Source organism: Manis javanica, chromosome 4, assembly GCF_040802235.1.
Source record: "Manis javanica isolate MJ-LG chromosome 4, MJ_LKY, whole genome shotgun sequence".
NCBI classification, from domain to species: domain Eukaryota; kingdom Metazoa; phylum Chordata; class Mammalia; order Pholidota; family Manidae; genus Manis; species Manis javanica.
In genome coordinates this window covers 147,361,993-147,375,493 of record NC_133159.1, presented here as the reverse complement: position 1 = coordinate 147,375,493, position 13,501 = coordinate 147,361,993, and the positions used below count along the sequence as shown (strand labels likewise).

At 35.2% G+C, this 13,501-nt stretch overlaps 1 protein-coding gene across 2 annotated transcripts in view; it reads left to right on the top strand.

Moving 5' to 3' along the window:
- Nucleotides 1-13,501, top strand: part of CLTC (clathrin heavy chain) — a 60,710-nt gene that overhangs the window by 44,328 nt on the left and 2,881 nt on the right. Inside the window, exons 17-31 of one of the 2 annotated variants that reach the window (XM_017662576.3) lie at nucleotides 988-1,222; nucleotides 3,343-3,465; nucleotides 4,120-4,265; nucleotides 4,499-4,682; nucleotides 4,884-5,076; nucleotides 5,511-5,668; nucleotides 5,872-6,036; nucleotides 6,162-6,269; nucleotides 6,353-6,520; nucleotides 6,637-6,786; nucleotides 6,876-7,007; nucleotides 7,125-7,235; nucleotides 8,145-8,315; nucleotides 8,675-8,896; nucleotides 10,157-10,177. In XM_017662576.3, coding sequence (XP_017518065.1) covers nucleotides 988-1,222; nucleotides 3,343-3,465; nucleotides 4,120-4,265; nucleotides 4,499-4,682; nucleotides 4,884-5,076; nucleotides 5,511-5,668; nucleotides 5,872-6,036; nucleotides 6,162-6,269; nucleotides 6,353-6,520; nucleotides 6,637-6,786; nucleotides 6,876-7,007; nucleotides 7,125-7,235; nucleotides 8,145-8,315; nucleotides 8,675-8,896; nucleotides 10,157-10,177 — 2,287 coding nt within the window. The remainder of the gene's footprint in view (nucleotides 1-987; nucleotides 1,223-3,342; nucleotides 3,466-4,119; nucleotides 4,266-4,498; nucleotides 4,683-4,883; nucleotides 5,077-5,510; nucleotides 5,669-5,871; nucleotides 6,037-6,161; nucleotides 6,270-6,352; nucleotides 6,521-6,636; nucleotides 6,787-6,875; nucleotides 7,008-7,124; nucleotides 7,236-8,144; nucleotides 8,316-8,674; nucleotides 8,897-10,156; nucleotides 10,178-13,501) is intronic. The other variant, XM_017662577.3, reaches the window with a different exon arrangement.

Here is a 13,501-nt window from a genome sequence, read left to right as displayed (position 1 = left end):
GAACTGATTGTAGGTCATAACAATTTAACATTGAGAAAGTGGTGTCAGTTGAGTCTTAAGTCTAATATCTGAAAACAATCTTGTTTGCTTTATATTCCAGGCAAATAGCCAGATAGTTATAGTTAGATGATTTGATCTTACAGTGACAAATTATATTGTAGTAAACTAGATTCACATGTAAGTCACTAGTCTAGATATGCCTTAGCTAATCTTTATTCTTTCAGTTGATATAGCTAGCATACCTGCTCAGATTGCACGTTTCTAGGAGCTTGATTTTTGCCTTTTTTAGTAGAAAAGTTAAGCACCTTTACCATAGTGGGAGTGTGTTATAACCACATGAATTTGATAGCCAAAATAATGGTCTACTATTTTTTTTCTGTGTGCTTTTTATATTTAAACCATGGTAAAAGAGTTTTTGTCATCAGGACTATTAGAACATAAGCTATAGTACCTTAGTGAAACCATGACCCTTGGTGGAGTAAATATAATTGGTGGAATTATTAAACCCAGAGCTTCTAAAGCTACCAGATTTTGTTCAGTATTTGTTGTACTGCTTCCTTTGGTTGTAGGTAATGTTGTATGTTAATTTTGTTAAAATTGAAAGGAACCCCAGATAATCTGGCTTGTATTCTCATACTAAATTGCCATTCTACCCTTAAATAAAATTTACCCTGAAGTCTATTCTGTTAAGTATAAAAAAGAACATTCTGTGAATCTATAATGTCTTCTTTCTATATCCTCTCTAGGTAATATAAAGGAGACTATAAAGATAGTCATACGTATCTTTTATGCACCCTTGGGTGAATCATTTAACCCTCTCTGAATCTTAATTTCCCAATTTGTGACAGGGCTGTTGAGAATTCAAAATAATGCATAGGAAAGCACATTATAGACCATAAATTACTTAACTTATATAGTTAGCATGTCAAGAGTCCATTACTTACAATACAGTGTGTGTATATACGGCCCTTTTTTTTTTTTTACTAGATTAAAACTGCTTCTGCCTTGGCTAGAGGCCAGAATTCATGAAGGCTGTGAGGAGCCTGCTACTCACAATGCATTAGCCAAAATCTACATAGACAGTAATAACAACCCCGAGAGATTTCTTCGTGAAAATCCTTATTATGACAGTCGTGTTGTTGGAAAGTATTGTGAGAAGAGAGATCCACACCTGGCCTGTGTTGCTTATGAACGTGGTCAGTGTGATTTGGAACTTATTAATGTGAGTACTGCTAGCTGAACATGTAGAGAGAAGGCTACATATTTTAAAACCTGTTATGTGATGTTACATTAATGAACTTTGAGAGTTTCAAATTGGTTTTAGGTAAAACAGCATTTTTTGGAAGACACATGCTTTTTTAAAAACTTCATTTGCCAATAATTATGAACTTAAAGTCATACTGTCAAAATAGTAGATCAAGTCTATATTCAACTTTTTTTATAGGTTATTTCTTTTTTTAGTGTATTTTTTATTGAAGTGTATCTGATACACAGTATTACATTGGTTTCAAGTATCGACACAGTGTTTCAACAGTTATACACATTATTAAATCCTCTCCCCAGCTAGCATAGTTACCATCTGTCAAGATACAAAGATGTTGAATCATTGACTATATTCTCCATGTTGCCCTTCCATCCCCATGACCAGCTTACATTATGATTGAGAATTTTTGTGGCCCTTTATTCCCACCCTTCCCCCATGGTACCCACCAGTCACTTCTCAGTGTCTGTGAGTCTACTGCTCTTTGTTCACTTTGTTTTGTTTTGTTTTTAGATTCCATAAATAAGTGAATTATATGGTATTTGTCTTTCTCCACCTGGCTTTTTTCACTGAGCATAATACCCTCTAGGTCCATCTATGTTGTTGCAAATGGCAGGACTTCCTTCTTTTTATGGTCGAATAATATTCCATAGCATATGTATCGACTCTTGATTCATTCATCTGTTGATGGACACTTGAGTTGCTTCCATATCTTGGCTATTGTAAATAATGTGGCAATAAACATTAGGGGTGTATATGTCTTTTCAAATCAGAGATTTTGTCTTCTTCAAGTAAATTTCTAGAAGTGGAGTTACTGGGACATGTGGTATTTCTATTTTTAGTTTATCTAGGAATCACCACACTACTTTCCACAGCAGCTGTACCAATTTACCTTCCCACCAACAGTGTAGGAGGGTTCCCTTTTCTCACCTTGGCAACACTTGTTATTTGTTGCCATTCTAACTTGTGTGGGGTGATACCTCACTGTTATTTTGATTTGCATTTTCCTGATGATTAGTGACATGGAGCATCTTTCATGTGCCTGTTGGCAGTCTGTATTTCTTCTATGGAGAAATGTCTGTTCAGTCCTCTGCCTATTTTTTAATAAGGTTATTTGTTTTGGTGGCGGGGGTTGAGGCATATGAGTTCTTTATATATTCTGGATGTTAACCTCTTCTCAGATAAATCATTTATGAATATATTTTCCCATACTATAAGTTTCCTTTTTGTTTTATTGATGGTGTCCTTTGCTGTACAGAGGCTTTTTAGTTGGATGTAGTCCCACTTGTTCATTTTTTATTTTGCTTCCCTTGCCTGGGGAGGTGCATCCAGAAAAAAATTGCTCATGCTTATGTGCAAGAGATTTTTGCCTATTTTTTCTTCTAAGAGTTTTATAGTTTCATATCCTTTATTTAGGTCTTTAATCCATTTCCTTATTTTGTATATGGAGTTAGTAATCCAGTTGCATCATCTTAAATGTAGTTATACAGTTGTCCCAGAACCATTTATTGAATTTTTTCCATTGTATATTCATGGATCCTTTATCATATATTAATTGACCATATATGCATGAGTTATATTCAGCTATCAACATTTTTACCTCACTAGATTTATCACTTGTGTTCTCATACAGCTGTTTCATACATACATGCATATACACACTATCACACATATAACTTTTTAACCATATGAAAATAAGTTACATAAATCATGACCTTAAACCTCCTTAGTATGTATTACCTAAGAATAAGGATATTCTTAATAACCACATTATAGAGATCAACTTCAGTCAGTTTGGCACTGATAGAATACTTTTAGAAATCTGTTTTATTCCATTTTTGTCAGTTTACCCAATAATGTCTTTTATAGCAATTTTTCCCCTCTAGTTGATAATTACATGTTGAATTTAAATAAGAAAAACTTGATTGTGACCTACTCAAGATTATATATAAAAAGTAATGGATTTTTTTCCTATAAAACAGTAAATAATGTATAAATTGCAACAAATACCTTTTTAAGTAAAGTCAGTCTATAAAAAGTCTACTTTTTACCTTGAAATTAATCTTTAATATCATATTTAGGTTTGCAATGAGAATTCCCTCTTCAAAAGTCTTTCCCGCTATCTGGTACGCCGAAAGGATCCAGAATTGTGGGGTAGTGTGCTCCTGGAAAGCAATCCTTACAGGAGGCCCCTAATTGACCAGGTAAGATTGGAAGATGTTTTGGTTCATCTTTTTAAGCTACGAATAAAACCTTTTCCCTCATCATATACTCAAATGGATCATACTTAACAGGGAGAGAAGTCAGTAAAATGTAAAGTAAAATTATACTAAAAAATATATCATGAATTAAAAATATTTTTTAAAGCCATAAATATTGAAGGGTGTTATAATGGTTCATAAATTCTTCTGATGGAGAATAAACTAAAGGCTATAATTTTTCATTCCTCTCCTGGGAAGCATTTCTGAGAAAAATTCCCAAATAGAAAGCTTCCTGGAAAAAAATACTCATTGCAGCATCTGGGAACTTCGCAAATAGCCAGAAATAGAGGAATTACTGAGTATATAATGCCACATCTATGTAGCTGAGTTATATGTAGCCAAAAATGATAATAAGGAGTGGTTATAATGCATAATGTTTTAATCAGGGAAAAGACAGAAATATAATTAGGGTGATGATTTTTCAAGAGGATGGAAGTACACGTGGTATGGGAATACTTGGATTTTATGTAGAAAGACTTTTGGGTGGTAAATCTAAAGATAACTTTTCTTCCATTCTTTTCTACTTTTTTCACGTTTTCTACTGAGAGGCCAATTTATTAGATAATATCTTCAATATTCCCTACATGTCCTCTGCAGGTTGTACAGACAGCCTTGTCTGAGACTCAGGACCCTGAGGAGGTGTCAGTAACTGTCAAAGCTTTTATGACTGCAGACCTTCCTAATGAACTCATTGAGCTACTGGAGAAAATTGTCCTTGATAACTCTGTATTCAGTGAACACAGGTATGCTATGAGAGTGGTCCATTGGCTATTCGTATTCAGTCTTTAATTATGGCCTGTCAGTCTGGGGAGGAAGAAAGGGACGAAGATAAGAGAATATTGTCTGAATTCTCACTCTTCTGATACTCTCTTCTTCTCACCCTTCCTCCTACAACAAAACTCTTTATAGCCGCACTGTTTATTCTTTAGGGCTAATAAGTTTTAAAATGGTACATTCAAGTCTTTTTTTCTTAAAGGAACCTGCAAAACCTCCTCATTCTTACTGCAATCAAGGCTGACCGTACACGTGTTATGGAGTACATTAACCGCCTGGATAATTATGATGCCCCAGACATTGCCAATATCGCCATCTGCAACGAGCTGTTTGAGGAAGCATTTGCCATTTTCCGGAAATTTGATGTCAATACTTCAGCAGTGCAGGTAAATCTTCAGATTACTTACATTGATTTATAAAATGTAATGCCTTCTCATGAATCAGTATATGCATTGCCCTATTAGGATGGGCAAAACTGATTGCTGTGGCAAAGAAAAGCAGTAAAATCCTGATTGTTTAAATTTAGTTACTATTGTAATTGTAAGAATCATTTTACTGTAACCCTCATTTGGAAATTGGCTGGCTAGGTCTTGATTGAACATATTGGAAACTTGGATCGCGCATATGAGTTTGCTGAACGCTGCAATGAACCTGCTGTCTGGAGTCAGCTTGCGAAAGCCCAGTTGCAGAAGGGGATGGTCAAAGAAGCCATTGATTCTTACATCAAAGCAGATGATCCTTCATCCTACATGGAAGTCGTTCAGGCTGCCAATACTAGTGGTAGGACTTCTTTTATGTATTTGCAACCTTAGAAAATACACCGAAGCTATGAATAGGCTAAGTATTAACATATCTGTCTATTCTGAATTGTGTAGGAGTTAAATACTGAGTCGTTATTTATGAAAATATATAGGCATCCATCTGGTCCAGATAAAGAGAGGCTACATTTTGTGAACTTGAAAGTCCCTGAAGAAGATTAATTTTTTTTTTGAAATCTTATAAAATTCCGATTGAGCTCTAAGCTTACAATTTTAAGGAAAAATAATTCACTATTTGGTCAGTAATACAGAAACATAATAGAAATTTTGCTATTTTAGTTGCATGTCACTGTTTATATTTGTTCTCTATGATGTTTACTTGAAAAGGAAATTAATAGCAGCTTTCATTGAAGATGTTGGCGTTTGGATATATTTTTTTTATTTTTCTATGCTTAGGAAACTGGGAAGAACTAGTGAAGTATTTGCAGATGGCCCGTAAGAAGGCTCGTGAGTCCTATGTGGAGACAGAATTGATATTTGCACTGGCTAAAACAAACCGCCTTGCAGAGTTAGAAGAGTTCATCAATGGGCCAAATAATGCTCATATCCAACAAGTGGGTTTCCTGTTCAGATTTTTTTCAAGAATGTAAAAATCAGTAGTTGAACAATTTTATTAGCTTAGTAGGATCACAACTGAAGATTTCTAAGAAAATTCTTACAAGAAAAATACTGTTTCTCAGTATTAAATTGAGTTGTGAATTTGGAGGGAGGATTGTGTTTAGGCTGACTGAAAATGGATTGTCTTTTTTTTTTCCAGGTTGGTGATCGTTGTTATGATGAAAAAATGTATGACGCAGCTAAGCTGTTGTACAATAATGTTTCTAATTTTGGACGCTTGGCATCTACCCTGGTTCACCTGGGTGAATATCAGGCAGCTGTTGATGGAGCTAGGAAAGCTAACAGTACTCGAACATGGAAAGAGGTAATCTAAACACCAGTTTCGAGTGAAGAATTAAGATGCTATTTAGGAATGCTCTTTAAACTGATGAATTGAAGTAACCATCCATGTTTACATTTGAGTTCACATAATTGAAATTTTTATTATAGGTCTGCTTTGCCTGTGTAGATGGGAAAGAGTTCCGTCTTGCTCAGATGTGTGGGCTTCATATTGTAGTACATGCGGATGAATTGGAGGAACTGATTAACTACTATCAGGTAATGATCAGGAGTCTACGGTAGTAATTGAGGTCTTTTGCTGCAGATACTCTTATCTTTAATTGCATATTTCCCTTATTTAGGATCGTGGATATTTTGAAGAACTGATAACCATGTTGGAAGCAGCACTGGGACTTGAGCGAGCTCATATGGGAATGTTTACTGAATTAGCTATTCTGTATTCTAAATTTAAGCCACAGAAAATGAGAGAGCACCTGGAGCTATTCTGGTCCAGAGTGAATATTCCTAAGGTAACCACCCTTTAACATTGTGAGGCAATCCTATTGCTAAAAGGAATACAAAATATCTTATTTTTTTATGCTATTAGGTAGAATTAGAGATCCATGTCTAAATCTTCTTTACACAGGTGCTAAGAGCTGCAGAACAAGCTCATCTTTGGGCAGAATTGGTGTTTTTGTATGACAAGTATGAAGAATATGATAATGCCATAATCACCATGATGAATCATCCAACTGATGCATGGAAAGAAGGGCAATTCAAAGATATCATTACCAAGGTGTGCACCTTCTTCAGAAGACAAAGATGTTGGAAGGAGAAAGCTCATTAGGAAATAGGTCTGACTTCTCTGGGTTTTTCCCATTTTAGGTTGCCAACGTGGAACTATACTACAGAGCGATACAGTTTTACCTAGAATTCAAGCCCCTGTTGTTAAACGATTTGCTGATGGTGCTGTCTCCACGGTTGGATCATACTCGTGCAGTCAATTATTTCAGCAAGGTAATAATTTTTAAAACTTCAAAATTTCATAGCAGGGAATTAAGACATACTGGGATAACCTTTGTCCATGGAACTTTAACGATATGGTACATTTGCAACAAACTCTCTATTTTAAAGGTTAAACAGCTACCATTGGTGAAACCATATTTGCGTTCAGTTCAGAACCACAACAACAAATCTGTGAATGAATCACTGAACAACCTCTTTATTACAGAAGAAGATTATCAGGTAAAACCTTTTGGTTTTTGCTTCTATTCTCAAAACTCAGGTTATGATTGGATTCTAAAGTTGGTATGTTTTGGAGTGAAAAAGCCCATTATCCCTTAGGATTGTAAAGCATAGGATCTAAATTCAGTGAGGTTTTCAGACTGATAAATCTGAACTCTGATTAAGTACCAAGTTTATAGAATTTTGCTTAACTCTTGTCTAGGTTAATGTTTTAGATAAAGTATCATGGCTGCCTTATCTCTAAACATCTAGTAGGTAGGGTTGAAAAAGTCTTTGATCTCTTCACTGATCCATAAAACTTAATTGGTATTAACTGTGCATATTTACTGCTTTTCTTGTCCTATACCATATAAGTATCTTTTTTTTTTTAAGTAAACTATCCCTTATGAAGGATTTCTAAAAAACAATTAATTAGCCTTACAAAGTTAAGCTAGTTGCCATTTTTCTTTCTCCTACTGTCATGATTTTCTTTTAGGCTCAGATCCCATGTTTATCTGTATGACTGAATATCATGTTGAGTTGTATAGTTTCCCTAGGACATAAAATCTCCAAATTAGATATCCTCCCAATTTCATAACCATTCAAGTTAGTCTTTGATACTGAAAACCTTCAAGAAAATTGCACCTTTAAATATTTTACAGTACCTTTGATGACTTAATCGTTATGCATATAGATTGAAGAACTCTGATACTTATGCACGTTGTAACTTTGTGGATCGAGGCTTGAATCAAGGCTGTCATATTACAATGATGGCCTGTTGTTCAAGTCACATACATATGTATCATACCAATATATTGATCATGTCATATGCAGTCAGTCATATGCAGTAATGATGTAACAAATTTTAAGCTAAAAACCACTAATCTGGCATTTGGATGCCTTCTCTCCCCACTCCCCCCCTTTTTTTAGGCTCTCAGAACATCTATAGATGCTTATGACAACTTTGACAATATCTCACTTGCTCAGCGTTTGGAAAAACATGAACTCATTGAGTTCAGAAGAATTGCTGCTTATCTCTTCAAAGGCAACAATCGCTGGAAACAGAGTGTTGAGCTGTGCAAGAAAGATAGTCTGTACAAGGTGGATAAAGTTGGGGGATGGGGCTGTTAAACCAAGTACTAGATGGTCTGTGTTAAACCTAAAATGGTATATTTCAAGTTGTGTGGTCTATAAAAATACTAGTGTTTTGAGTATGAGAATTGCCTTTAAGCTCCCATGTGAGATGGCAGTTAAGGCAATTTCTTGATTCTAGAGGCTGTCTTATGTTCATGTCAAAGCTCTCTTATAGAAAAAAATGCTTTCCCCTGTCTGTTTTCCTTTTCTTTCAACAAATCTTTAAGTGATGTAACTAGGAGGGTTTTTTCCCCATTGTATTACTTGGTTTGTAAGTCCAGTGTATTTGAATTTAATGTTTGGCCTTCACCCTTTCTTTTGAATAGGATGCAATGCAATATGCCTCTGAATCTAAAGATACTGAGTTGGCGGAAGAACTCCTACAGTGGTTTTTGCAGGAAGAAAAAAGAGAGTGCTTTGGAGCTTGTCTCTTTACCTGTTACGATCTTTTGAGACCAGATGTCGTCCTGGAGACCGCGTGGAGGCACAACATCATGGATTTTGCCATGCCCTATTTCATCCAGGTCATGAAGGAATACTTGACAAAGGTGATGCTGCTTCTGGGTGTATTCAGAGCTAACTGTCTGGCAGATATGTAACATTCCATGTGCAGACTTAAAATTTCAAATGCTTCTTCTCTAGTAGAAATAAGTCATTTAGTTGATAATAAAATATTCCTGTTTCCAGGAATTATTAATATCTGACAGTGACACTGAATGAAAAGGGAAACTCAGACATAACTTGTCAGAATGCTTTACCCTCAATATGTTTTTGAGGATAAACAGTAGTAATTCTGTATTGTATATTCGTTTTTTTTTGAAACGTTTGAATAAAAAAAATTTTTTTTTTTTCAAATTAACATCTTCCTCAAGTCAGTTCTCCTAACTCAGATGTCCATAACTTAGTAGTGTAGATTCCCTTTAATTTGGTTGTTCTTGGCTTTAGTAAGTGTGGCGGTTTTCCCCTAGGGAAGCTGCACCTATGTTCTTAACGTCCTGTTAATCTTCTCAATATTTCTGATAGTTTAACCCCCTAATCGAAAAATACCATGGAAGGTTAACAATGAATAACATTTCCTAAAAGCGAGTTAAACAAGTTGGGGTTATAATCCTCTTACAAAATTCATTTATTTATCATAGTGTCCCTTCTTGGTGTCAGAGTATTTTTTTACTGAGCTGATTCTTAAAACAGTTACTATTACTAGCTTTCTTGGTATAGATCATTTTTAAATGGTCCTAAAGGATCCATTTTGTCAAAGCAAAACATGTTTATTAAAATTAGAGTTTGACATCTGATATCTTCAACATGCCTGAGTAAAGGGGGAAAGGACTACTAAAAACCCCCAATTTACTGAGTATTTCCTTAGGCTACCATCTAATTAGATATGATTGTGTTCAATTATTTTTTAAGAATTAGCATTTCTTTGCACAAATTGCTTAAAGTCCAGTGTAAGAGAAAAAACAGTTGCCTTATCTTAGCCATAGATGAAAACAGCTTCTTTTCTCCTGCATAATGCCAACTTGTGAGACCTGGCTCCAAGCTACTGTTAACCAAAGTGCTATAAATTCTACTAGTGATTAAGCTGCTTTCTTTCACACTGACTCTAGCATATATTCTTCTGCAATAAGCTCTGAAGTTTAAAAAACTCTGAATTTTGCTTTCAGTATACCCTTTATTTTCCCTTTTCTCATGCCTTTTTTAGTGGTTAGATGTTTCTCCCCTAAATCTTTGTTGCTGATTCTACCTTTTTATGCTCAATATGGAATTTGATTTTTTTTCTAAGCTGCACCTTCTGAATTCCTTTGCAGGTTGATGCAATAAAGGAAAAGGTGAAAGTTGATTCTTTTCCATCTTTAAGTCTGGAGGACTAAGTCTAAGGAATTTGCATGATTTTTTTTCCTTCCTTTTCTACGCTGCTGCTGCTTTTCCCCCCAATAAATTTTCACTAAAGCCTCTGCAAGTCCCTTGAAACATAACTATAATAGAGCTGTAGGACATTAGTAGATGTTTGCTACTAATCAGCTATTAGGCTTTAGGAAGGGCAGGAGGCTAATCAGTAGTTGGTTCACAGTCTCTCTTAAATGTATTATTAAAAACTGAGCATGGTGAGTTTCCATATTAATTCCAAAGTTTCAGGAAATTTCTCTTCCCTGTCAGGGTATCTGGACCGTAATAGGATTTTCTTAATATGCTAAATAAATTTAAACAGCCTCTGGTTTTATTTTGTGAGCTTGCCTGACAGTTGTTGTATTTATATTTGTATATACATGCCCTAAACGGCTTTTTGGTTTTTTTTTTTTTTTTGGTATTGAAGGACTGTGATCCAGTTTCTGATCTCTTGATTCTTACTAATTTTTTGCTGAAAGTAGATACAAGAGATACTAGCTGCTTCCGAAGAGACTTTCCTCATGTTTCTCCAGGTGTCCAGTTCTTATGGTGCTAGTCCATGTTCAAGAGGAATCAAAACTTTCTAAATCATGAGAGTAGCTTGCTGTAATTACGTCTAAGCAACATGGATTATTTCTGTATATAATGGAGCAATATTAACTTCTACTTTCTTTAATAAGCACACCTCTGAAGCTACCTAAAATTTGCTCTCTTACTCATCCATTGGCTTGTCCAAGGTCAAATTTAGGCACCTTTTGGTTGCTGCTTCCTTCATTGGCTTGTTTTCATCTCAGTATAAGTGAAACAAACTTATGTCTGGTATCAAATTGTGGTAAGAAAAGGGTGGGAAGGTAAAGGAGAGTGGAAACAAATTTAAAAGAATCTGGGTGGGCAACAGTGCCTTGGAATTAATGTTGAACCAAACTGGAGTCACCATTGGAACTTAGGGCAAACCTGAGTAAAATGCATTGTGTGTGAGGCCCTTCAGCAGCTAGTAAGCAAGGCAGTTAGAAAGCGTGTGTGTGAAAAACAGGTAATTGAACTGCAGTGTTATGCGTTGTTTTAAATCAAGCATGTACAGTAGTCATTGCAATTATGTCATACTACTTTTGAAACTCCGAAAGCATTGCTGTGGGCTGTGTGTGTTTCTTGAGAGCCTGTAGAACAACGGTCATTTTCAGATCTCACTTCCTGCTTCAGTACTTTTGCCTTTTTTTCATGCACACATACACCAAAATAACTGACTGCATGTTAACTTTTCCTCTGCAGCATATTGCAGTCTTTGTGGAAAAGCCTTTTACATTATAGAGAATTTTCAATAGTACAGGTGAAACTGAACTCAGCGACAAACACTTACCAGTAATTTTTCTTTTTAAATCCAAGGATCAGAAACTTTTGTTACAGCTCTTAACAAAAGCCTGTGTTCATAAAAGCCTTCTCTGCTTTTCCTTTTTGAGAAATCTAAATTGGGTCAGTGGAAACAAAAATTGTATGTTGCTGTGCCAGAGGCTGTCCCAGTATATAGAAAAATCAAAACTGTTTTTTTTGCTTAGCTTGATGCTAGTAATCCTTCGGAGTTTTTCTTTTCCCCTATGCCCAACCTGCGCATGTCGATGCCTGGGCATTGTGGTGGTGCTGGCTCTTCTAAGTCTTCACTGTACTTCTAGAATAGGGCTTCTGTCTTCAACATTTGACTCAGACATGAACTTTGAAACATGTGTTCACTTTAGATTCTTTTCCTTTAAAGTCTATAAGTGTATTATGCTGTGGCGGTCTTTTTGTTTTCATTTTTTCTTCTGATGACTTAGAAGTTATTAATTTACACCCATCCTTTTTTTTCTTTTTTGTATAACCTCTTTGGCTCACCCTTGGATACTGTTTAAGTTAGCAAAACCTTATCTGACCCTTGATGGCATAAACTGTGCTTTAAAGTATATACAGCTGTGATAATTTTTAAGTTTGAATGCCAAACATTGGGTATTTCTCATGGTACTTATACTCCATAGTAGTTTTTACTTTGTACTGGGGTAATTTGTAATACATTAACATATAGGCTATAAAAGAGGAAGATAGTATGTAGAAGCAGACTAACCCATCTTCCTAGGGTGAAAAAAAAAAAAAGAACATTTTATCTAAAGGTGTCTAGAGTCTGCTCAGCTTACTTTTCTCAAATTTTGTTCCTTATCAGACTGGGATGGATTAGACCCATTATTTATGAAATTTAATATGAAATACTTAAAATGTGTACAGAATATTGTCCTAACCTTAATGGCCTATGTGAAGACTCAAACACATTATTTTAAGTAGTTTCAAATGGAAACTAGAGGCTGCTTTAACCTTTGTAGCTTTTTCACTAAAATCTGCATTTGTGAGTGATTTTTCTGTTTGCCTTTCTGAAGAACATGCAGTTAACATTCATAAAAAGTTCCTTCCTGCACTGTGACCCCATGTCACCCAGCACAATTATGACTTTGAAAACCACTAGTAATAAAAAACATCAAGATTTAAAAGTTTTACTTTATAATGATAGACCAACTATAAGGCTCAGGTTAAGATACCAACTTTTAAATATAGCTTAAAAGACAAACATAGTATAAAAGGCAAGTGGGAATTGTATGGTGGACATTCCCTAATCCAGTGTCCTAACATTATTTCTCCCCAATTCTTCACAGAATTCCAAAATCAAATCATGTTAGTCCCAGAAGGAACTTTGCAGATTCTCGTTCCAAGTGTCTCATTATATAGGCAAGGAAATTTAATCAGTGCATTGGTTTGCCAAGGTCACACAGCTGGTTAGTGGGAGGACCTGTGTATTGTAGTTCCTTTCTTTGACTAATACATTTGAACTCCTCTTCAGTATTATTTCTGTCTGATACTAGTCACTTTATTCAGAGTAGCTAGCGTATAATAGCCATTTACTTCTTTGGCTTAATTAAAAGCAAAAAATTTCTTCCTCAAAGAAGTTGGGGCAAAACCAGGCATTCCTAGTTACTTCCTAGAGACCAGAACATTAAAACATTGAGCCTGCCTTTAATATAAAAAGATTGAATATGGAGCCACTTGAGTCTTAAAACTTCAGTCTGTACTGGTAACCAATATCAGTAGAAGCTACGCACAGTTGTCAAAAATAACTTATTCTGCACAAGTACTTTTTCAGTCAGACTCATTTCACTTTTTTGAATACCATTTTCTTTGGGGAGGGAAATCTTTCCAAGTCATGAATTCACCATTACTATCTTTGATAGGGTTTAAATTTTGTTTTAAAA